This window comes from Podarcis raffonei, chromosome Z (assembly GCF_027172205.1).
Source record: "Podarcis raffonei isolate rPodRaf1 chromosome Z, rPodRaf1.pri, whole genome shotgun sequence".
NCBI classification, from domain to species: Eukaryota; Metazoa; Chordata; class Lepidosauria; order Squamata; family Lacertidae; genus Podarcis; species Podarcis raffonei.
In genome coordinates this window covers 2,891,042-2,916,333 of record NC_070621.1, presented here as the reverse complement: position 1 = coordinate 2,916,333, position 25,292 = coordinate 2,891,042, and the positions used below count along the sequence as shown (strand labels likewise).

At 45.5% G+C, this 25,292-nt stretch overlaps 1 protein-coding gene across 11 annotated transcripts in view; it reads left to right on the top strand.

The window, feature by feature from the left end:
- Positions 1 to 25,292, top strand: part of DAB2IP (DAB2 interacting protein) — a 304,877-nt gene that overhangs the window by 109,207 nt on the left and 170,378 nt on the right. For 9 of the 11 annotated variants that reach the window (XM_053373754.1, XM_053373750.1, XM_053373757.1 and 6 more), the window contains exon 3: positions 23,656 to 23,774. The exons of the other annotated variants lie outside the window; for them this stretch is intronic. In XM_053373754.1, coding sequence (XP_053229729.1) covers positions 23,656 to 23,774 — 119 coding nt within the window. The remainder of the gene's footprint in view (positions 1 to 23,655; positions 23,775 to 25,292) is intronic. 11 annotated transcript variants of the gene reach the window in all.

Below are 25,292 nucleotides of genomic sequence, written 5' to 3'. Positions count from 1 at the left end.
TCCCCTTTCTGTATTCCAATTTCTAATTTATTAATTCAGCAAATCCTTTCCCTTAATTTTCATTTAATTTTTAACCTTTCTTTTCTTTTTGCTTATCCATTACAGCTGGAAACCACGTAAATTCTAAACCAGCGTCATTATAACATTCATTAATTTTGCAATGTTTCTTAAGATAGTCCTTAAATTTCTTCCAATCTTCTTCCGCTGTCTCTCTCCCCTGGTCTCGGATTCTGCCAGTCATTTCTGCCAGTCCCATATAGTCTATCACCTTCATCTGCCATTCTTCCAGGGTGGGTAGGTCTTGTGTCTTCCAATACTTCGCGATAAGTATTCTTGCTGCTGTTGTAGCGTACATAAAGAATGTTCTATCCTTCTTTGGCACCAATTGGCCGACAATACCCAAGAGAAAGGCCTCTGGTTTCTTCAGAAAGGTATATTTAAATACCTTTTTCAGTTCCTTATATATCATTTCCCAGAACGCCTTAATCTTTGGGCACGTCCACCAAAGGTGAAAGAATGTACCTTCATTTTCTTTACATTTCCAACATTTATTATCAGGCAAGTGGTAAATTTTTGCAAGCTTGACTGGGGTCATGTACCACCTATCACACCTGTCTCTCTCATCCTCCTGCCCTCTGATTTTTGGCTGAGCTGCTTCAGGCACCTTAGATCATGGTTTCCATGTTAGCTGAGCCCTGCTGTCACCTGGGAAGGCCAAACAGATTAAGCCTCAATCCCTCCAGCCGGTGTTTAGAGAGGAACACAACAGAGAGGCTTTGAAGTGAAGGTTTGTTTAGGGAACACCATAATGCAAGAAGAAGAACTGATTGTCCGATACAGTTTGTTTACCTCGTATAGCCTTTACCAGCCTGATGCTCATCCGCAAAGCATAAGCTGTCAAGGTCAGTCCTTGTTCATCCAGGCAGATGAAGCTTATGAAGGTAGGAAGAGCCATTAGCTGGATCAGGCCAATGAGCTATCTAGTCCTGTTTTCACAGCGGCTGACTTGATGCTTGTGGGAAACCAGTAAGCAGGATCCTTGCACAAGGAAGCTGTACGCCGGCTTCCTCGGCCAGTAAAGCGAGATGAGCGCCACAACCCCAGAGTCCTCCGCAACTGGACCTAATGGTCAGGGGTCCCTTTACCTTTACCTTTAAGACCTTAAAATTCTTATAACACTATAATGACGAACTCCTGCACTTCAAAATTTATCCCCACACCACTGTTACCTACTCTGGCTGGCACTCACCTCCCATCAACTCCTAACCAATCCTTCTAGCCAGAGACACCGGGAACTGAACTGATGATCTCCAATGGCAGCGCATACACACACATACCTTAGATTCTTCTTGACTATCTTTATACACAAAGTGAATCTAAGTTACCTTCCAGTCACTGAGGCATTTTTTCCTTTGCCTCCTCTCTTCCCCCCAATTTCACTCATAAGCCACCTCCTCTTTGCTCCCCAAAATTAGTTTTTCTGGGATGGCTCCTGGAGAAGACCTTCCCATGAGATCCTGCTCTGCTCTGCTCTATATTGTTGTTGTTTAGTCGTGTCCGACTCTTCGTGACCCCATGGAGCAGAGCACATCAGGCACTCCTGTCTTCCACTGCCTCCCACAGTTTGGTCAAACTCATGCTGGTAGTTTCGAGAACACTGTCCAACCATCTCGTCCTCTGTCGTCCCCTTCTCCTTGTGCCCTCCATCTTTCCCAACATCAGGGTCTTTTCCAGGGAGTCTTCTCTTCTCATGAGGTGGCCAAAGTCTTGGAGCCTCAGCTTCAGGATCTGTCCTTCCAATGAGCACTCAGGGCTAATTTCCTTAAGAATGGAGAGGTTTGATCTTCTTGCAGTCCATGGGACTCTCAAGAGTCTCCTCCAGCACCAGAATTCAAAAGCATCCATTCTTTGGCGATCAGCCTTCTTTATGGTCCAGCTCTCTCTTCCATACATCACTACTGGGAAAACCATGGCTTTAACTATACGGACCTTTGTCAGCAAGGTGATGTCTCTGCTTTTTATATTTATCCTCCCCTGAATCTACCTATCTAGCAATGATGGTCCCAACTCACATGGCATATTAAGAGGTGGCTTTTAAAGCAATTTTATCATCATATAACATAGACAAATTTTTGCCACTTCGTCTCAAGTCACTACCCCCACCCCCACCGGCAAACAAAACACACTCAAGTAAATTATGTTTTAATAGCCAGGTTTGCCTGGGTGGGTAGCAGCTGCCTCATGTGGCTCACAAGGAGAGCTGGAACCCTGTGTCAGCTGGCGCTGCCTCTCCCCGCCCCAACCCCTACCCCAGCAGGAGCACCCAATCTTTAATTGAAACCTAATTGTTTACTAAACCACTCAAACCAGAAGAGGAAATTACTATAATTTTGGTCTGTGGGTGACTCCCTTCAACCCCCCTGGCTGCAAAAGAAGGGGAAGAAGTGGGGATTGAATTTTAAGGAGAATAGGAACATTATCCTCAATGATACATAAACAGAAAGCGATTATCATTAAACTGTCAACGGCAACTGGATTTAGATAACGAGTCTTGATGCCAGCAAGAAATTATATGCAAATGGTTTTGGGAGGATTTATCAGTGGGTTCAGTCACTGCTATGTGAAGGGGAAAGGAGTGGCGGTGCTTTTTCTTGGTGAAAGTGGTGAGGCTGGTGGCGTCACCTTTTCGCAAGGTAGCCACGGGTGCGTAGATCTGCTGCTTCTGAATACCCCAGGAGGGGAGAGTGCTCTTTCACTCAGGTGCTGCTTGCGGGTTTCCCATTTGGGGCACCAGGCTGGCCACTGTGAGAACAGGATTCTGGGCTGGATGAGCCAATGGCCTGTTCCAGCCTCAGAACTCTTCTTACATTCTGTTAACGGAGAATTCTGAGGGATCCGTTGGACAAAAATCAAGGACACCAGCCAGGAATACCAGAGCAAAACAGCAGCCAGTAGGCTTGGTCTTTATTGAAGACTGTCGTGACAGGACTCCCACCTGCCACCAGGTGGAACAAGATGGAAGCCCCGAACAAAAGAGCCCCCAAACTTTTATTAGCTGCTAAACCCCATGTTAAAGGTAAAGGGACCCCTGACCATTAGGTCCAGTCGTGACCGACTCTGGGGTTGCGGCGCTCATCTCGCTTTATTGGCCGAGGGAGCCGGCATACAGCTTCTGGGTCATGTGGCCAGCAGGACTAAGCCGCTTCAGGTGAACCAGAGCAGTGCACGGAAATGCCGTTTACCTTCCCGCCGGAGCAGTACCTATTTATCTACTTGCACTTTGATGTGCTTTCGAACTGCTAAATTGGCAGGAGCAGGGACTGAGCAACGGGAGCTCACCCCGTCGCAGGGATTCAAACCGCCGCCCTTCTGATCGGCAAGTCCTAGGCTTTGTGGTTTAACCCACAGTGCCACCTGCATGTGGGGAGCCCCGAACAAAAGAGCCCCCAAACTTTTATTAGCTGCTAATCCCCATGTTACACCCCCCCCAAACTACATCACTCATACATCATGGTTGCATCATGAAAGGGGAGGTCTGGTGGCCGTAATCTGAGCATCCTGGACCCTGCCCCATGGTTCCCCTTGCCCTCCACCAAACACCCATCAAGTGTAACAAAAGAGATATTTACATTTCCCTGTTTCCCAGCCAAGTTAATCACACCCTTTTGTCTTCATCTGGGTTTGTTATTTCTGGAATGGCTACCTGTCTGGCACTCAGGTATCAGGATGCCAGGGATTATCACTCAAGCATAGGGGCTGCTGAGTAGCTGAATTCACATGTCTATAGGAATTTCTGAAGTTTTCCAGTGAGCAAGTGAATTCTTACATTGATCAGTGAATTCTTACATTTGGTATTGTGCAGCAAAGGCCCTTTGAATAGGCAGGAAGAAACTGTGATGAAGTGTTTTGTGGGAACAAATCACAAAAGTCGCAAAACAAAAAAATTTTTTTTCCTTCCAGTAGCACCTTAAAGACCAACTAAGTTAGTTCTTGGTATGAGCTTTCGTGTGCATGCACACTTCTTCAGATACACTTTTCGTGTGCATGCACACGAAAGCTCATACCAAGAACTAACTTAGTTGGTCTTTAAGGTGCTACTGGAAGGAAAAAAATTTTTTTTGTTTTGACTATGGCAGACCAACACGGCTACCTTTCTGTAACTAAAAGTCGCAAAAGTGATTGTGCTGATCTTGGTAGTGGGCTGCATGTGCATGATATCTTCTGGAGGGGCAACCCCCCCCATACATAAATTCCTGCAACAATTCTTATTGCTCTCCATTACCGTATGTGGGGCATCTTTCGTTATCTGAGATCCAGTGCGATCAACAGAGATACATGGGTCCAGAGTTTTAGTCCCACTCTTTTCTGAGCCCTTCTCAAGGCCACCCCCAAACCCACTCTCCTGTTCTCTTCTGCCTGGCCCCACTTCCTCATCTGCATAACCACAGCCTCTGGTTTCTCAGGTCCTGTCTGCCCTATACATTTAAATCACAGTGATACCACTTTAAACAGGCACGGCTTCTCCCAAAGCATTCTGGGAGCTGGAGTTTGTTAAGGTGGCTGGGAGTTGTTGGGAGACCCCAATTTGCTTCAATTCCCACAGCTGCAGTTCTCAGAGTTCCCTGGGTAGATGGATTGTTAAACAACTCTTAGGGCCCTCGAATGTATGAGACCACCTCTCCAGGTCTGCCCCGCAGAGGACCTTAAGGTCCATGAATAACCATAGTTTAGAGGTCCCTAAGGAAATCAGACTATCCTCCACCAGGGCCAGGGCCTTCTCAGTGATGGCTCCGACCTGATGGAATGCTCTGTCCCAGGAGACTAGGGCCCTTCAGGATTTAACCTCCTTATGTCGGGCCTGTAAGACAGAGCTATTCTGCCTAGCCTTTAATTTGAATTCAGCCTGATCTTTTATTTCCCTTCTCTTCCACCCCCCTTCCATTTTATGAAGATTACCTGCTCTGGGACCCCACACCTAATTCTCCCCTGGGACTCCTCGCTGGCCCAAGTGGGACCAATTCAGCCAGCTAGCCCTGGTGACTATCTAATGCTTATTGGATGGATTTCCCCCAAATTGATTTCTGAACTTTGAATTTTATTGTTATTCATGTTTTTATACTGTATTTTATGCTGCTTCTACAATTAAGTGTTTTAAATTTGTTGTTAGCTGCCCTGAGCCCAGTTTTCTGAACCGGGAAGATCGAGGTATAATAAAAATTTCTTCTTATTATTAAAAGAGACAGACCTATCATTCCATATTACCTACACCATCTAAATCAAGCCTCCATACTCCATGACAGTATACCCTTAAATTCCAGCATCAGAAGTAGCCCTGTAGGAGGGCAAACTATTTATATGTATTTACTCATTCATATAGCCTCTGCTATATGCAGTGCTTTTTTCCTGGGGGGTACGCATACCCCTAAACATTTTGTGAATCTACGTTTGGCCTCATTGAGGGGCAGTGTTTCAATATGAGTAGGAAAATGAGAGTACCCCTAAACATATTTTTTAGAAAAAAAGCACTGCCTATATGAATGAACATACTATATGAAAAGAGCATACAAAAAAAGCCCCAGTGAAAACAGACATGAAAGTACCATAAGAATTTCAAAGTAACACAGTAAAATGGCAATAAAATATAAAGCAGAAAATGAGCAGTGCAGTCTAAAAAAAATTTCCCTAAAATGTAAGCAAAAGCTTGTCTAAACAAAGATGCTTTCAATTTTCCCTCTAACCCAGAGGCTGTTCTGAATTACCTACTGCAGAGAGAAAGGTCTTCTTCCACTTGGTCCTTTTGGGTGAGGGTGCAAGGGGTGGTCCCTAGGACCTTCTGCACACCAAGCAGGTATCCTGGCACTGAATTATGATCCCTCCGCAAGCTAGTGCAAAACTTGAGCCATCTAGTTGGCCTCGGATAAATATTGATTGCTATGTGGAATTTCCATAGCGGGGGAAGTTTATCCCAGAGCTTAGAGCTGTGGTTTCATATTCGCCCAGCTGCGTGGCTTTTAAATTTCCACCAATTTTGACAGCCATTTCCCAGCATGCAGCAGCTGCCATCAGCTGGCATGTGGTTGCAGAGATTTGAGCTTGACGGATCTGAACACTGGACTGTGCTGTGGGAACCCTCTCTGGGTTCATCATGTACTTTGGGCTGGAGACTGCAATGACAGGCTACAGCACTCGGAGCGGTGACCTGCTTTTGCTGAATGGATAGGGCACGGCAGAATTATGGATCTTTTTCTTTTCACCCTCCCCCCAAGATCTTGTCACTGGGGCTTCTGGCTGTCGAGAAGGTTCCTGCATGGAAGGAGAAAATGACAGTGGAGTGGATTTTATTGGCAGGGCTAGCTTATGTTGCAAGCAGAGGCATGAAGGAAGGATTTGATTCTCCTCCACCCTTTTTTTCTGCTCTATTTCTCATCTGGGCTGCCGTGTTAGGAAACGGGAAGAGCAGAGACATAATCTCACCTTCCATTTATAGAAAGGAAAGGGCCTTTTAGATGCACAGTGCAAATTGGGAAAATGCTCTTTTGGATACTTTGGGCTGCATGTCCGGTTGTCTCCCTAGAGACGGGTGAACCGGTCAAATGTAGTTTCTCATTTTTCCATGCTTAAAGTCTGTTCTCCACATTGCCATATCATTTTGTAATTCCTTCCCCTGCCAACCCAACAAAAAGTCCTCACAAAAAAGTCAGCAGCATCTTGGTAGGAATTTCTTCCAATGTATCCATTTTTAAAAGGTAAAGGTACCCCTGCCCGTACAGGCCAGTCTTGCCAGACTCTAGGGTTGTGCGCTCATCTCACTCTATAGGCCGGGAGCCAGTGCTGTCCGCAGACACTTCCGGGTCACGTGGCCAGCGTGACAAAGCTGCATCTGGCGACCCAGCACAGCACACGGAAACGCTGTTTACCTTCCCGCTGGTAAGCGGTCCCTATTTATCTACTTGCACCCGGAGGTGCTTTCAAACTGCAAGGTTGGCAGGCGCTGGGACCGAGTGACGGGAGTGCACCCTGCCGTGGGGATTCGAACTGCCGACCTTTCGATCGGCAAGCCCTAGGCGCTGAGGCTTTAACCCACAGCGCCACCCACATCCCGTATCCATTTTTAAAAATGCATTTTTGCCCAATGTACATAATTTTGCAAAGCAATCCCCCCCCCCAATGTGATGCATTTTTGTATAACCGCAACTTGTTCAAAACTGTTTCCAATGTGTTTTTATGCTGCAACCAGAGCTGGGCCATTAGGGTGAAGGCATGTAATAAATTGATGATGATGATGATGATGATGATGATGATGATGATACTAATAATACTAATAAATGCAGACAAATCTGATGATCAAATTAGGAGTTTCTCAGCACAGCAGAGTGCATATAAGAACCTCTTAAGAATGAGAAAATGAGAGTTATGCTAATAAATTTTTGAAAGATCTTGGGGAAGCCATTATTTACAAAAATGCAACAACACTTGGCTGGAGAATTGCATTGCATTGCAAAATTCAGGGAAGCGCAAATTTCAAATGACAGCTATGTTTCAGTTCATGTATTGTTTTCAGAAAGTGCAAATTTGGTAGGTTTCCCCTTTAATGTGAACTGAATTCATTTTTCCCTCCCTTGCTATTCTTCTGTGCTGCACCCTGGATTGGAGGCAGGCAGGTTTCTAAGGAAAGGCAGACTCTAGTTTCCACCTCTAGGGCCTGCTCCTGTGACCTTGCTGGGAGAAGACCCGGCAAGATTTGGACCCTGAAGTCTCAGAATCTGTGATGTTCCTGACCTGATAAATCTGCACCTCACACTCCCAAATGCTGCTTTGTATTCAGGCACAATTTCAGGGAGGGCCTTGGCAGCGCCGGCTCAAGACATTTTGTTACCTGAGGCAAAGGACAAGATTCAACACTGGTAGTTGAATATTACCCCAGTACTGGTGAAACATCTTCCACTGCACTTGAGGGGAGCAGCCTGACATAGGTACAGGGCAGGCCACATGGCACACACAGCTCTGGCCACTCCCTGCACTTCAACATCTCCTGAATGAGGCAGGTGCCTCACTTTGCCTCATTGTAGGGCTGGCCCTGGGCCTGGGACCCTCCTTGGGGAGAGCTTAAGAAGCATCCTCACACTCCAGAGAGCACCGCTCCCTGCCGTCCCCACTCCACCCCATGCTGCCATGCCAGAAGTATTAAATTATCTCTCATTTCCTAGAGCCCACAGGGAAAGACAGTTCAAAAGCAAGGCTGTAAGGAAACCTAATAGGGAATATTAATCCTCATTTTACCCATTTTGATCAGTGTGTGTGGAATCATAATTGCAGTAATAGCGCTTGACATTTCCTCAGCACCTTTCAGTGAAGGCTGGCTAGGCGATCTGCACGTCGGCCTGGATTTAATATGACAACCTGCCAGGAGACTGTTTAAATATTGCTGTCTAGAGAACTGCACTCTGGACCCATATGACAGACAAGGGATATGGTTGCCTTATTTCAAAAAAACAAAATTCCTGACACCCGCAAAATTGTTGAGCTCCTTCGGGTGCAAGTAGATAAATAGGGACCGCTTACCAGCGGGAAGGTAAACGGCGTTCCGTGTGCTGCACTGGCTCGCCAGATGCAGCTTTGTCATGCTGGCCACGTGACCCGGAAGTGTCTGCGGACAGCGCTGGCTTCCGGCCTATAGAGTGAGATGAGCACACAACCCCAGAGTCGGACACGACTGGCCCATATGGGCAGGGGTACCTTTACCTTTACCTTTAAACTGAAAAATCCCAAAACAGAATTAAGATTCCCAGAAGAAATATCAACAACCTCAGATATGCAGATGACACAACCTTGATGGCAGAAAGTGAGGAGGAATTAAAGAACCTCTTCATGAGGGTGAAAGAGAAGAGCGCAAAATATGGTCTGAAGCTCAACATCAAAAAAACTAAGATCATGGCCACTGGTCCCATCACCTCCTGGCAAATAGAAGGGGAAGAAATGGAGGCAGTGAGAGATTTTACTTTCTTGGGCTCCATGACCACTGCAGATGGTGACATCAGTCACAAAATTAAAAGACGCCTGCTTCTTGGAAGAAAAGTGATGAAAAACCTAGACAGCATCTTTAAAAGCAGAGACATCACCTTGCCGACAAAGGTCGGTATATTTCAAGCGATGGTTTTCCCAGTAGTGATGTATGGAAATGAGAGCTGGACCATAAAGAAGGCTGATCACTGAAGAATTGATGCTTTTGAATTATGGTGCTGGAGGAGACTCTTGAGAGTCCCATGGACTGCAAGAAGATCAAAGCTATCCATTCTGAAGGAAATCAGCCCTGAGTGCTCACTGGAAGGACAGATCCTAAAGCTGAGGCTCCTATACTTTGGCCACCTCATGAGAAGAGAAGACTCCCTGGAAAAGACCCTGATGTTGGGAAAGTTGGAGGGCACAAGGAGAAGGGGACGACAGAGGACAAGATGGTGGGACAGTGTTACTGAAGCTACTAACATGAGTTTGACCAAACTGCAGGAGGCAGTGGAAGACAGGAGTGCCTGGCGTGCTCTGGTCCAGGGGGTCACGAAGAGTCGGACACGACTAAACAACTAAACAACAACAACCCCAAAATAGTGATTTTAATCTTTATGAGCTGTTTCTGCCATACACCCGGATTTTCCCTGACATTTCCCCCCTGATGCCGTTTTTACACCCGAAAACCAGGACATGCCTAGGCATAGAACAGCAGCCCTCTTTTGCTCTTGCTACTCAGTGGCTGGTGTCCAAATATAGATTGCCGCTGCTACTGGAGATTCCAAGCAGCCTTTGTGACCCATTTCCCCTCCATGATTCTGTCTAAGGAACCTCAGTTAGTAGCTATTCACCATGTACCTGGTGACAGCAAATCCCATGGTTTAACAACATTTGCTTTGTGAAGAAGTCCTTCCATTGGTATGTCCAGAATCTCCTCTAACACTCAGTTTTGGTGAATGATCCCCACAGGAGAGTCCTGCTTGCTGGTTCACCACGGGGGCATCGGGTTGACCACTGTGAGAACAGGATGCTGGGCTGGACAGGCCACTGGCCTGATACAGGACAGCTTCTTCTTAAGTCCTTAATTCAGTCTTTCCGCACAGGGAAGCTGTTCCTGTCCCCTGAGCATGTGGGCTCTCCTTTTTGGCACCTTTCCCCAACTTCTCTTGAGAGGCTGCATGCATGCACCTGTCTCAATCCATCCTAGCTCTGCTCTTCTGTCTAGGGCATTGGCACACTGCTGGACTCAGGGCCAGCCTTTTTTCCTTTTTGCGCTTCCAGCCACATCTCTTCATCTCTCTGCCTTGCCACGCCTCCTTGCGCTGAGGTGACATTGATTTCTGTCTACTCTTTCCAACTTGGGTTGCCATGGTGACAGATTCAGTTTCTCCGCTGTGCTGGGCTTTTTTCCTCCAGTTCAGCGTGCTCTGGGGAGAGAGAGAGAGAGAGAGAGAGAGAGAGAGAGAGAGAGAGAGAGAGAAACCGTTCAGCAGCAAGCAGGCGGAGTGTGTGTCTGGCATCGCTTTCTCCTGGTGGCCACTGTTGATAATGTCAGTGGCAGTGTCATGGGTAATTTGACAAAACGATGTCAGGAAGGCACTGGAATCTCTTTCTCTTTTGCAATGCTGGGCAGTGGCCCTTGACCAGAGCTAGCAGTCTGTCGTCTTCTTGTGTTATTCATCTCGCTCAGGGCCCAAGACCTTCCCTCTGCTGGTGCCCAATCCAGCGTGAGACCCACAACAGACTCTCTGAGCAGCTGGGAGAAGAGGTTGCTGGGCAAGACACACCTTTGCTCTGACCTGGCCAGAGGTCTCTTCTTGGGTTCTTAGGCCTCAGGGACCTAAAGAACCAAACACACACCAAAAACGATAATTAAAAAGCAATCATACAGCTCTTGCGGTTGCTTCACACAGACACACACACACACACGGGTGGGGTGGGGGGAATGCCCAACACAACACAATATCAAGGGGATTTGGCTGGGAGGGCATCAAGGAGTAGCTGCCCAATTCATTCCTGCCAGAGACAAAGGAACCACCCACTCCAAATGGTAGAGATTAGTACAAGTGGAAATCCCATACTGTTATGTACTGAAGTTCTCACCCTGGGCCAGCAGGGGGATACTGTAGATAGTTTTCACTCAGGTCCACATATGCAAATAAGGAATTGAAAGTGACGTTCAGTGATTGGATAGTTACAGAAAGTTGTTACTGTTGCTTTGTAGTTGAGCTCTATATAAGCAAGCTGGCTGAACCCTTCAGCCCAGTTCTGTTCTGGACCTGTGAATAAACAAGAGCTGTTATTTACAGAATCTCTGTGTCGTCTGATATGTTCACCCACAACTTAACACATACATTCCTCTCTCTGCTGTTTTCTGGAACAAATGGAAACTGAGCTAAATGGTTCCCATTTGGTTCAACAAATGAACTCCCCCTGTTCTGATGCAGTGCTGTCCAGAAACAGTTCTATCACTCCTGCTGGTATTTTGGGAAACTAGCCCTGAGTGGTGAACCAGAACACACACGCAAACTTAAAATCTTACCTCTGCAAAGAATAAGGGTGGAGGAACTGTAGTTCCACAGGTGTCCCAGCTCCCATCAGCTGCAGCCAGCATGGCTAGTGGTCATGCCAGTGGCTATTTGTCTAGCCATATCCAAAGAGCCACAAGTTCCCAATCCCTGCCATAAACTCCTGCCAGTCCCTACGCTATAAGGTTTTTATTTATTATTTATTGCATGTATATCCCACCTTCTCTCCAAGGAGTTCAAAGTGGTGTATATATGACTCTCCCCGCCCCTCCTGATTTAATCCCAACACCAAACCTGTGCAGTAGATTAGGCTGAGAGGCAGTGACCCAAAGGTCAAAGGTCACCTTGTGAGCTTCATGGATGGGTGGGGGATTTGAACCCTGGTTTTCCTGGTCCTAGTCTGACACTCTAATCTAACCACTAGAGTACACCACACATGGAGGGGGGGGAAGATGATACTATTGACCTACCTTGCAAGTTTGGTGTTAAGAGTTGTTAGAATACTGCATGAATTTGGGAAGTGCTATATCAGTGCTAAGTGTTCATATTAGTTAAAGAAGTGGAAATAGTTATGGAAAGCAAATGAGATTAACACCCTGGTTATGAATCATTTTTTAATTTTTTTTGTTTTAATTATTTCATTTATGATTTTCAATTTTATACATTTCAATAATTTTATAATCATTTTAACATTTCAAAACTTGACTTCCTTTCCTCTCTTTCTGCGGTTCCTTAAATTTATTTTTAATATTTTCTGCATATCCAAATTAACTTAATTTGCTCATTTATTCATCAACTTTAAATATATACTCTTACAAAACTGCAGGTTATTACAATAATCCTGCCAATGTTCTTATCTGTTTACAGTTTATTTGTAGATATTCAATAAACCATTTCCATTATTTTATTTAAAAAGTTTGTTATCTTGATTTCTTATTTTTCTGGTAAGTTTTGTCATTTCTGCATATTCCATAAGTTTTTGTATCCATTCTTCTTTTGCTGGGACTTCTGCTTCTTTCCATTTTGGGGCAAGTAGCATTCTTGCCACTGTAGTCACATATATGAATAAATTTCTATATAGTTTGAGTAGTTCTGTCCCTATAATTCCCAAAAGAAAAGCTTCTGGGTTTGTTTGTTTTACAAACGTTATTTTAAACATCATTTCAATTCACTATGTATATCATTTCCCAGTAAGCTTTAACCTTACTTTTTTATATATATAAATATTTATTAAGGTTTTCCATTTTATACAAACAACAAAGAAAAAAAAAGATAAAAACACACACACACAAAAAAAAGACAATATTAAAAACACATAGTTTCCAAAACCTAGTTTCCAAACCATCGTCCTTTGACTTCCTCGAACCTCCCCTTCTTGTTTTCTAGATCAAATTATTTATCCAGCAAATCCTAATCTCCTAACTTCACAATTAATTAACCCTTTATTTTCTATTCAGCTTCTTAAATTATTGTAACTTAAACCTTATTAAAACAAAAGAAAAAGAAAACATATTTCTTTAACCTTACTACAAGACTATCGTTACCAGATTTTTTCCAATGAATCCGGGGACTATTTATTTATTTATTTATTTATTTATTTATTTATTTATTTAGGAAGCTGAGTAGCAACAGGGAGTCAGTAGTGGGGATGGTGAGGCAAAAGACCCTGGGCCCAAGCACACATGCATATTGTATAAAGGTGCAGAGCCCTTCTTTCGCACCCTGTGAAACATAAATGAGTTTTTTTAAAAACTGGGAAACTGTGCACCACCTGCCCATGACTCCCGAGCCTTCCCTGATCCCCTGCCCCCTTCCTCCTTCGTTTTGGCAGATCAGGGGAGGCTCAAGAGTCATGGGCGGGCGGCCGTTGCCCAGGAGGGGCCAGCCTGGTAGTGCAGTTGGCTCTGGCTGGCTTCAGGAGCTGTTCGCTGCCATGGCGCAGGAAAAATGGCTGGCGCAACAGCAGCGAACAGCTCCTGAAGCCAGGCAGAGCCAACTGCGCTACCAGGCTGGCACCGGTCTGCTGAGGCTGCCACTGCCACGTTTCCCGGGGACAGATTTGCAAATCCGGGGACTGCCCCAGGAACCGGGGACATCAGGTAACCCTATACAAAACCATCACATATGATAAAAAGAATCTTCTTTCACTTTACATTTCCAACACTTATTTGATTTGGATTTATACATTTTTGCCAATTTACTCATTGTTAGGTACCATCGATATATCATTTTCATATAATTTTCTCTTGGACCATAACATGCTGTAAATTTTATATCCATATTCCACAATCGTTCCCATGCTTCCATATCCATATTAAGACCGATATCTATTGCCCAATGTATCATTGAGGATTTTGCTTGCTTTGTCTCCCATTCCAATTATATTTTATACACTTTTACATTACATTCCAACAGGTCTCTCTCCAACTGTGATATTTCTTCCCCAAACCCTCATATCTTATCTTTCTTAAATACTTTGTTCAAATGATGATATTGTATGTTAATTTTCCTGATAATTCCTTGTTGTTGTTGTTCAGTTGTTTAGTTGTGTCTGACTCTTCGTGACCCCATGGACCAGAGCACGCCAGGCCCTCCTGTCTTCCACTGCCTCCCACAGTTTGGTCAGACTCATGCTGGTAGCTTCGAGAACACTGTCCAACCATCTCGTCCTCTGTCGTCCCCTTCTCCTTGTGCCCTCCATCTTTCCCAACATCAGGGTCTTTTCCAGGGAGTCTTCTCTTCTCCTGAGGTGGCCAAAGTACTGGAGCCTCAGCTTCAGGATCTGTCCTTCCAGTGAGATGTCTCTGCTTTGTACCCCAAGAATTCCTTAAATTCTTTTAATTTATACTCTCCTCCCTCTTGTTTTAATAAATTTCTACAAGTTGTCATATTCTTTTTCTTTACCACTATAGCTTCCAATGGCCAGAGTGGTGTTTTTAGAATCATTTCTTGTTTGTTAAGAGTTGGAGGGACAAATTAAAATAGTGCATTAATTCCAGTGCTAAACAAGTAGGTACAAAATCATTACTAATCCTAATTGCCACAAAATCTATGCTGCTCACTCACAGATACAAAAATACAAATGTTTAGATGCTAAGGGAAAGATGTGGAGGGAGGGAAGGAGGGAGGGAAGCCATCGGGGTGAGCAGAAGATTGATGGATTGCCAAGCAGATCTCCACATATTCAGGATGTGTTTTGAACATACGTACTGTCTTGGGGGCTTTGCAATTAAATTATTGAAAACAATATGCGGATCTTGTTGCCATCTTCTCCAGCTTCTTCGAGAGGAGATTGTTCAATACTTATGCAATTGTAGAAAGGGCAGGGGTCTGTCTATGCTTCCTTATCGTATTAAAAAAAGAAAAACCCATAGTGCCCCATTATTAACAGTCATCAGAATGGTTGGATATAGATGCAGCAAAGGCATTTTGCATTGCTTGGAGAGACTGGGGTTTTGCTTAATGTCAAACTATCCTGGAAATTATGATAGATAAGCATGATTTTTAAATACATATATGAAACCATATATATAGTGAATTTTTCAATAAACTTCCTATCCTTTCAAGCTTTGGAAAAGCATGAAATGCAGTGAAGTTTACTGTTATTTAGGAATAAACAGATACACAAATATAAGATTGGGGACAGCTATCTTGCCAGCAATGCATGTGAAAAGGATCTAGGGGTCTTAAGTAGACCACAAGCTCTGACCACAAGCTCAACAGTGTGATGCTGCAGGAAAAATAAAAGCTAATTCTAGGCTGCATCAACAGAAGTAGAATGTCCAGCTCAAGGGAAGTCATAGTACCGCTCTATTCTGCCTTGGTCGTACCCCACCTGGAGTCCTGTGTCCAGTTTTGGTTGCCACAGTTTAAGGAGGATATTGACAAGCTGGAAGGTGTGCAGAGGAGGGCGACCAAGATGATCTGGGGTCTGGAAACTACGCCTTAGGAGTAACAGTTGAGAGAGTTGGATATGTTTAGCTTAGAAAAGAGGAGACTGAGAGGTGATAAGAAAGCCATCTTCAAATTTCTGAAGGGGTATCACATGGAAGATGGAGCAAGTTTGTTTTCTGCTGCTCTGGAGGGTAGAACCTGAACCAATGGATTCAAATGACAAGAAGAAAGACTCCAACTAAACATTAGGAATATCTTTCTGAGGGTAAGAGCTATGCAGCTGCCAAGACCACATAACACAGGTCTTGAAAGACCTATGTTGGCTCCCAGTACGTTTCCGAGCACAATTCAAAGTGTTGGTGCTGACCTTTAAAGACCTAAACGGCCTCGGTCCAGTATACCTGAAGGAGCGTCTCCATCCCCATTGTTCCGTCCAGACACTGAGGTCCAGCTCCGAAGGCCTTCTGGTAGTTCCCTCACTGCAAGAAGCCAAGTTACAGGGAACCAGGCAGAGGGCCTTCTCAGTAGTGGCACCCGCCCCGTGGAACGCCCTCCCACCAGATGTCAAAGAGAAGAACAACTACCTGACATTCAGAAGACATCTGAAGGCAGCCCTGTTTAGGGAAGCTTTTAATGTTTGATGTTTTATTGTGTTTTTAATATTCTGTTGGAAGCCACCCAGAGTGGCTGGGGAAGCCCAGCCAGATGTGTGTGGTACAAATAAATTATTATTATTATTATTATTATTATTATTATTATTATTATTAGGTGGAACAGATTGCCTCAACAGCTGGCAGACTCTCCTCTACTTGAGGTTTTAAAGCAGAGGTTGGATAGCCATTGGCCAAGGATTATTTAGTTGTGATTCTTGCATTGCAGGGGGTTGGACTAGATGACCTCAGGCATCCATTCCTGCTCTGCAATTCTATGATTTATTCAGAGCCTTCCTTGCTCTTAGTGCTATCTAGCATGTATCAGAAGGGACAAGCTCCTGTCCCAAGAAGCTCATGGTATAATGTCTAGCATGAGAGAAGAAAACGGGGAGAAGTGAATGCTAGCCAATGTCATTATAGGCGCTTTGACTTTTCTGGTTATAATGGTTGCACTTATGCTGGAGTCTGGTGTTTATCACTTATCCTTCTCCCCATCAGCAGAAGGGGACACAGTAAGGATGTACAGTCTTGCACGTCCAACTCTAAGCACACTTCCCCAAAATTCAGAAAAAGAGGCAACAGGTGCAGAGTCCACTTTGGCATCTTATCGTATTGGGATTGGCTACTAATATTAATTCGTTTGGATTCAGCAGTATTAGCAAGAAGGGGTTATGGCACAGGGATGGAATATATGCTTTGCCTGCAGAAGGTGGCAGATTAAATCCTCCCGGCACCCACCAGCTAAAAAGAGATGGTAGCCAGAGCTGTCTTTCCCATTGGTCTTAGTGGTTCATTGCGCCAGGGCGCCAGCCTCTCAGGGGCGCCCTTGTGATTCGGCACTTCTGTGCATGCGCAAAGTGTGATTTAGCGCTTCTGTGCATGCGCGACCACTGAAAACTGGAAGTAATCCGTTCCGGTACTTCCGGATTTCGGCGGTCCGCAACCCAAAAAAATGCAGCCTGAAGCGTCTGTAACCCGAGGTATGACTGTACATGATTACAGTGGTACCTCGCAAGATGAATGCCTCGTAAGACGAAAAACTCGCAAGACGAAAGAGTTTTTCGTTTTTTGAGTTGCTTCGCAAGACGAATTTCCCTATGGGCTTGCTTTGCAAGACGAAAACGTCTTGTGAGTTTGCTTCCTTTTTCTTAAAACCGTTAATACTATGGGAATCCGTGCTTCGCAAGACGAAAAATTCGCAAGACGAAGAAACTCGCAGAACGAATTAATTTCGTCTTGCGAGGTACCACTGTACAAGCGCACAGAGTAAGATGACACAAAGAAGAAGAAGAAAAGAAATAGTACCCATTTGGAAAACAAAACAGAACTGCAACAAAAAATTGTATGCATTACAACAACAACAACAAAAATTGTTATTGCAGTTAACCAGACACTAACCTAATACGGTATTTATAAAAATGAATTCCCAATATTGTTAAATTGTTGAAGATTGGGTAAGTTCTATAATAAGGGTGTCTCTGGACCTCAGAATAGGACTCATTCAATGAAAAATAATATTTAGAACTAATTGGACCCATTACACTTGTTTATGAAAGGACTAGCTAAGACATCTAACTACTGGAGATGGAACAGAGATAATGCTTCTCTAAAACATATGTTTGTACAATGTCCTATATTGATTAATTTTTGGCAGAAAGTAATAGAGACAATCAACATGACTGTATGGAATAATCTTAAATTTGCAGAGGAAAATATCATTTTGAATTATATACTCAGCACATGGAATCTAACAAAGGGACAATATGAATGGACTCTTTGTGCTCTTATTATTGCAAAAATAGAGGTATTGATGAATTGGAAAAATAAAAATTGTAGCACCTTGAACTTGGCCCTGGTCAAGATGATCTGCTCCAACAACAAGGCTCTTCAGATGCCCTTATGCATGGAGCCTCCTTTTTCAGGGGCAGTCTACCTCTGAACACCCGGAGCAGCAACAAGAGGGGGCTTTTACTTTCTTGCCCTGCTTGTGGGCTCAAAGGGGTCCCCTTGAATCACAGGGGACATCGTCAAGGTCTGCTGTAAATTATTTCCTTTCATCCCCTCTCAAAGCTGCCTCTGCCCTATGAAAGGCAGACGAGAGGAAGGGAAAAAACAGGGCACGCGTTATGATTTGCTGCTGATAGCAAGTACTCAAGCCAGGATGATTATGCTTGAAGAAAGTGATGTCGAAGTTTAGATTTATAGGAGGGTGAATAAATTTCTGTCAGTTGGCGATTATTATCTCCTTTAATCTCAAAGACACTCGTCTTCCCACTCTCGTGCCTGTGTCTGGGGTTTCAAAAGCGTGTTTCTGATTGGGATCTAGTGCTCTCCATCGGAAAATAAATCTCCCACATTTTATACAAGGCAAGCTGAAGATGCTTAAACATGAACATTATTAGATTGATTTGGAAAAGGCTCCAAACTTTGTAATGCCCTAGAAGTGCATGAATTGTCAGAAATCTACCGACAGGTTTGTTTGTTTTTGTTTGTTGGTTGGTTTGTTGGTTTGCAGGGGGAGGGAAGAATCCCAACCATGTACTTTATGCATGCTTAAAATATTGTTGCACACACCCAGTCTTTGACTGGTGAGAGAATTTAGTGGTTCCAGATGCTTACCCAAGCTTTGGTTTCCTTGGAATAAGCATTGGTGGAGACTGTGGTGTTTTGTCTGCTACATGGTTTTATTTTCGCATCTATACAACCTGAGCATAGGCTGCAGGGGGTCCCAGCATTAACAATGGAACTCTGTCCCACAGGAAGCAGCAATGGCCAAAGCTTGGATGGCTTTAAAAGGGGATTGGACAGATTCACAGAGGAGGATAAGGCCATCAGTGTTCCGCCTGGCCTTTGGCTTGGGATCAACTTGATCCCCTCCCCCTCTTTCCTTTTTCCTTTCTCCTTCTGTGATGGAACCCCTATTTGGGGACTTCCCTGGCTTTTTTCTGGCCCACGTAGGACCAGTCTGGATAGTTGGCCTTGGTGAGGATTTGATGTTTTCATCACCAAAAAGTTGTTGATTTGAGTTTCTACTGAAATGAGGCTGCATTTTAATGTTGTATATTAATCCTGTTTTTAAGTTGTATTTTAATCAATTGTTTTTACCTGGTGTTAGCCGCCCTGAGCCCGGTCTTGGCTGGGGAGGGCGGGGTATAAATAAAATTTCTTCTTCTTCTTCTTCTTCTTCTTCTTCTTCTTCTTCTTCTTCTTCTTCTTCTTCTTCCTAGTCATGGTGGCTATACTCTGCCTCAATGATCAGAGGCAGCAATGCTTCTGAATACCATAGAGCAATAGACCAGATGAGCTGTGCCTAAGAGAGCGGTGTGAGATAGTTGGGCTGCTGCTGGAAGCTGGATACACCGAGACCTGTCTGTTTTGTGCTGGACCCAAAACTTGGGGCGTCCCATGAACCGTAATAGGCAAGCAAGATCTGTCAGGGAATAAATGCTATGAGTCCCTCCATCCTATGCTTAGGTTGTACAGATGTGTAAATAAAGCCATGTCTTCCGAAAACAGTACAGTCTCCATTGACCACTTGGAGATTGGGGTGTGCACAACAATATGCCAATACAGTGGTACCTCAGGTTACATACGCCTCAGGTTACATATTCTTCAGGTTACAGACTCCGCTAACCCAGAAATAGGACCTCGGGTTAAGAACTTTGCTTCAGGATGAGAAGAGAAACCGTGCAACGGCAGCAGGAGGCCCCATTAGCTAAAGTGGTGCTTCAGGTTAAGAACAGTTTCAGGTTAAGAACAGACCTCCAGAACGAATTAGGTTTTTCACCAAAGGTATCACTGTATGCCTTGTACCATGGGTAGAGGGGAGCCACATGAAGATTCCTGCTGGATCCAGTTGCCAGTCCATTTAACCCACAGAGGGATGGGGAACCTGTGCCCTGCCAAATGTTGCTGGACTACAACTCTCATCATCCCTGGTCATTGGCATTGCTGGCTGGGGCTCATGGGATTTGTATCCCACAACAACTGGAAGGTCACAGCTTCCCCACTTTTTTCCATGATGCTCTCTATTTTGATTGTGATGTGGAACCAGGAGGGGCAGGTGAGAGTCAGAAAAGAAAGGGCTTTGCCTGTTGAATTCCAGCCTGACTTGCATTAAAGGAATGGGGAGGGGGCTGCCAGAAATTTCCGGTTGGTTGGATAAAGGTGGTCAGGTGAGGATCAAAGATGCCTGTGTGGATTTCTCCCTGGACAGCACGCAAGCACACACACGTAAACACAGACACTTCCCCTCACACTGAACAATGCCGGTATATGATTTCCTCAGGTTCTCTGTAGCCATGGTGATAAGGAAGGTACAATTACCTGAATGGAGAAGGCAGACAGATAAAGGAATAGAGTCAGCTGGTATGTTCTCCTGTCTTTCAAAAAGGAAAAAGTGTCGCTGAAGACCTTGAGTTTCTTGTGCGCCACTTTCCAATAATCTGCCCACAATATCTGTCATTGCACAGAGCGCAGGCCAGTACCAGGAACTGAGCACCTGGGAAAAGAACACGAGAAGAGCCTGCTGGATTGGGCCAAAGGAATCCCACCTAGTCCAGCATCCTGTTCTCACAGTTGCCAGCCAGATGCCTTGGGAAACCTGTAAGCAGGACTTGAGTACAAGAGCACGGAACGCTCCAGCAACTGGCATTCAGGAGCATTGCTGCATCTGACCATGGGGGCATAGCTATAGTTATGAAGATAGCAATCTGCATATTTTAAGGCCACTGCGGTTTTCATGGAAGGCACACCGCTGTTATCAATGTGTTGCCAGGGGTGTCCAGCCGTGGATGAGCACACTGTGACAGTGACCCCAAAGATGTATGGGAGGTCCAAGCATGGTGCGCATTGAGGATTACGCAGTGTGCCATGTAGGCAAAGTGTGATGCAGGCCAGATGTTTGTGATTACACCTCCCATCAGCCCCTGTGACTGATGGGAGTTGTAGTCCAGAGTTGTAGCAATCAGGGGCTGTAGGAGGTCAAAGACCTGCTGCTATTTCTGTGGCAGAGCCTTTGGAGGGGTCCCTGCCACCAGCATCCTCAGGCCGCCCAATCAGCATGGAAAAAGGAGCTTTCGAGCTGCTGAAGTCTTCTCATGCTGTGTGTCAACTGGAGTCAATCAGAGTGAAAAGAGGTGAGTCGGCCACTGAGGATGGGCTCCCACGGTCTCCCCAGAGAAAACGCATGGGAAGAACACTGAGGAGAAGGCATCCTGTGTGCTTCAAAGCTAAGCATCTTGGAACACGGAAAACACAAGGCAAGAGAACGGGGTGCAAGTTCTGAGGTTACATAAAATGGAACAAAGTCACTCCAGAATATGTCATTGGGCTCTCCAAATCATTTGCCCATTGATGTGCACAGAAAATACTGGATCCAGCTGAAAGGCAATGCATTGATTGTCGCAATGCATTCCTAATTATTGCATAATTATAAAATTATTATATAAACTAATGAGGTTGTATAATCTGAGAAGTGGAGGTGGCTGTGATTGTCATGAAGGGACTCTGCACTTTTAAATTTGCTACTACACAAAACATGTGGAAGTTACTGTCTTGGTGAAGTCTCATTTATGGAGATCAGGGGTTACCCTGACATATTCTGGCTACAGTCTGTTAATTGCAGTTCTCTTGTTTGGCTAAAGCTGGATAATGAGATAGAGTCTGATATCCTTCCAGTTGCCTCTTCAAGACCCATCCTGTTCTCTCAAGTCAAGCCTTCTACCCTTAATGTTGCTTCAAATCCAGATATGGACTTTGCACCAAGATATGAACTTTGCATGAAAAGAGCTATGCGACAAGAGCTTGGAGCATTGAGGAGATCCAAAGGTTTTCCTCTCTAGCATCCTGGTTTCATACCTGGCTACTCAGGTGCTTCTGGGAAGCCCACAAGCTAGGCACAGAGGCAATAAGTCTCCCTGGTTTTATGTTGAAGGTGCCTTGCACTCTGAGGTAGATTGCCTATGGATAGAGGGGCTCCATTCCTAGCTACAGTTTTTATGTTTGTATCCTGCACACTGCTTGGAGATTTAAAATATTAAGTGGGTTAGGAATGCTTTTAGGCAAATAAATAAATTAACATGGTGATTAAAAGACTTTACAATTTTATTATATAGTAAGGTATGTGGTGCTGTGGGTTAAACCACAGAGCCTAGGACTTGCTCATCAGAAGGTCAGCGGTTCGAATCCCCGCGACGGGGTGAACATCCGTTGCTCGGTCCCTGCTCCTGCCAACCTAGCAGTTCGAAAGCATGTCAAAGTGCAAGTAAATAAATAGCTACTGCTCTGGCGGGAAGGCAAACGGTGTTTCTGTGCGCTGCTCTGGTTCGCCAGAAGTGGCTGAGTCATGCTGGGCACATGACCCGGAAGCTGTACACCAGCTCCTTTGGCCAACAAAGCGAGATGAGCACCGCAACCACAGAGACATCCACGACTGGACCTAAAGGTCAGGGGTACCTTTACCTTTTAAGGTATGTGGTCCCAAGGAGGCCCAAATCTCAGACCACCAAACAAGGATGCAAGGGGCCAGAGGGAAATGCATAGCTGAAATCAGGTGTGCTAGACCTAAGGGAGCAGGAGCTTACACTAGGTCCTCACACTAGAGATGAGTTGCTCTTACTGAGAGGAAAGCTCTGAACTTGGGTCTTTAATGGGGTCTGGTAGGCTGCGATTGGCCCTTTAGGGGGGGGTCAGCTGATGGAACACTCAGGGTTCAGGTGGGCTGGTATTGCCTCTCTAGGTGGCACTCTAGAACCACACAGCTCAGCCTGTTAGTGGAAACAGAGCAATGGAATATGTGCCTCTATCTGAAAATGGCTTTTTGCTTTTCCATCCCTCTTTGGACTATCAGTGGGTGGGACCCCATGGAGTTGGCTTAAGTCAGGAGCCCCATTCAGTTTTGCAGGTACCTCTTCCCCAAGGTTTGCATTCGAAGGGTTAATCTCATATCTATATCTATCTATCTATCATCTCTAAAGCCGCATTCAATTCTGCAGCTACCTTTCCCGCAAGGTTTCATTTCAAAGGTGATCTCATATGCTTTTGTGTGTGTGTTTGATCTCAACTCACATTCCCAGCTGAACGTTGGTCAACATGCCCACCTTTCCATTGCCACAAGGTCTCTCACCTTTGCCTGCCTCCGCCCCCCCCTCCCGCGGTGGGCACGGGGTCTCTCGGTCATAGTGACAGATCAAACTCCCTTCTGCCCCCCCCCACACTACCTCCCACACGAGAGCGTTTCTTCGATGTGCCAGGAGTTGCAATATGCTTGTCTTGTATCTCGGTGGCATTTTTTGAAAAAGGGGTGTGTGAGAGCGGGTGGTTGCTAAGGCAACCGAGGCTTAGGGGAGTCTCGCGCCAACGTAGCAGCGCCGGCTTCTCAGAGCAGGGGCTGGATGGAATATTTGTGCCGCGGCATCTCGGCAGAAGCCAGCATTCCTCCCCCCAACCCACCCACCCCCCGCCCTCACGGTGCCACTGCTGCCGCGGGAGAGCCAGGGCTCAGAACTCGCCCGAACGGATGCGCATCTGTCCCCTGACCGTCCCGGTAATTTCCGCCTCCCTCTGTCTCCCCGCAGGGGTTCCTGAGCCGGCGCCTTAAAGGCTCCATCAAAAGGACAAAGAGCCAACCCAAGCTCGACAGGAACAGCAGCTTCCGGCACATTCTACCTGGCTTCAAGAACGTGGACAATGAAAGGTGAGGGGACCGGCGGCGCGTGCATCTGTGGACGCCCAAACGAGGGCATTGATTTCCTTTCGCTGCTGCCTGGGTCGTGCGCTCACCTCAGGCCAAGCCAGAGCGAAGGGCCGGGCTGATTAGCTGGTGGCGGCTCATTTAATTACACCAAATGATGGTTTAGATTCGTTCTTACCTCCCGCTTCCTTCGCGGTGGTGGCTGCGAATATTTTGTTTTATGCTTTTGCGTATGCGCGTGTTGCAGAAATACGTCCAGTGTGATGGGGAACCTGCCTATGGCGCGGTCGGGGAGAGGCAAAATGAAACACTCGGTTTCCGACCAGCTTGTTGAACTGGCACTGGAAATGCAAGAGTGCAGGAGATTTACGGTGCATTAAGAATCGCCCTTTCCTACTGATGGATGTGTTTGATTAGCAATGAGGCGCACATCTCCCACAGACAACTACTGTGTGGTGGGTTGGGGTCTTGGTATGTGGTGCCAAGGGTCATTGAGACTCTTCCCCGCTCCCTTGATGTACCAGAACAGAAGGGCAATGTGGATTTTTGTTCAGTGATACCTCAGTTTATGAACTTGATCCATTCCAGAAGTCCGTTCTTAAACCGAATCCGTTCTTAAACCAAGGCGTGCTTCCCTAATGAGGCCTGCTGCCACCAGTGCCCTTCCACTGTTTGGATTCCATTCTTAGACTGAGGAAAAGTTCGCTAACCGGAACACTACTTCTGGTTTTGCGGAGTTCGTAAACCGAATAGTTCGTAAACAGGACTGTTCTTAAACCGAGGTACCACTGTATCTAGAAGGGTGTGTTGTGGTTAGATCCAAAGGGATGCGTTTTGCGTGCACCAGGTGAGGCACGTGATGAAATATTGGGCAAGTTGTGACAGGTCTCGTATCACCTTGTTTGGGAGCTTATTGGATTGTTTTCGGATTGTGGGCATATGTATACCTGCCACAACCACCCCAATACCTTGAGTGACTTTGTTTTTCAACTTGGGGGGGGTGAGGTCCAAGAGAGTTGTTCAGAGTGACCCTATTCTCCATTTTTATTTTAAAGGGAAGGGGAGAAGACTTGCTTGCAAAGATTTGCTGAAAATATTTCTGGGAAGAGGAGCACAATATCCTAGTCCTACCTTGTCCACAGAATCTGGTGCTAATCTGTGGGTTTTCCTATCAGGGATGCTTAATTATCCAGGGTGCTTCCAAGCAAACATGGTCTGACTCTGAGCATTGTTCCAAAATTTCATCTGGGTGCCCTGCAAAGTGCCCTTTTAAAAACAGCAGCTGCACAACCTGTGTCTATTTTAGGGGCATCTGAGGTGTGGCATCAGTGTAGGAACCTCTGAAAGGGCACCTTGGTCTGTGCCTAAGAGAACATGACCTCTTGTAAGCTGAATATATGGTGGGTTGTTATGGTCAGTGTGCAGGCAAGGTTTCTGAGTTGGCATCTGGGACAGGGAGGAAAGATCCAATGCAGCAGTTGGGTGTGCGTGTCATATTTGCCTGTGTTATTTGGGATATCA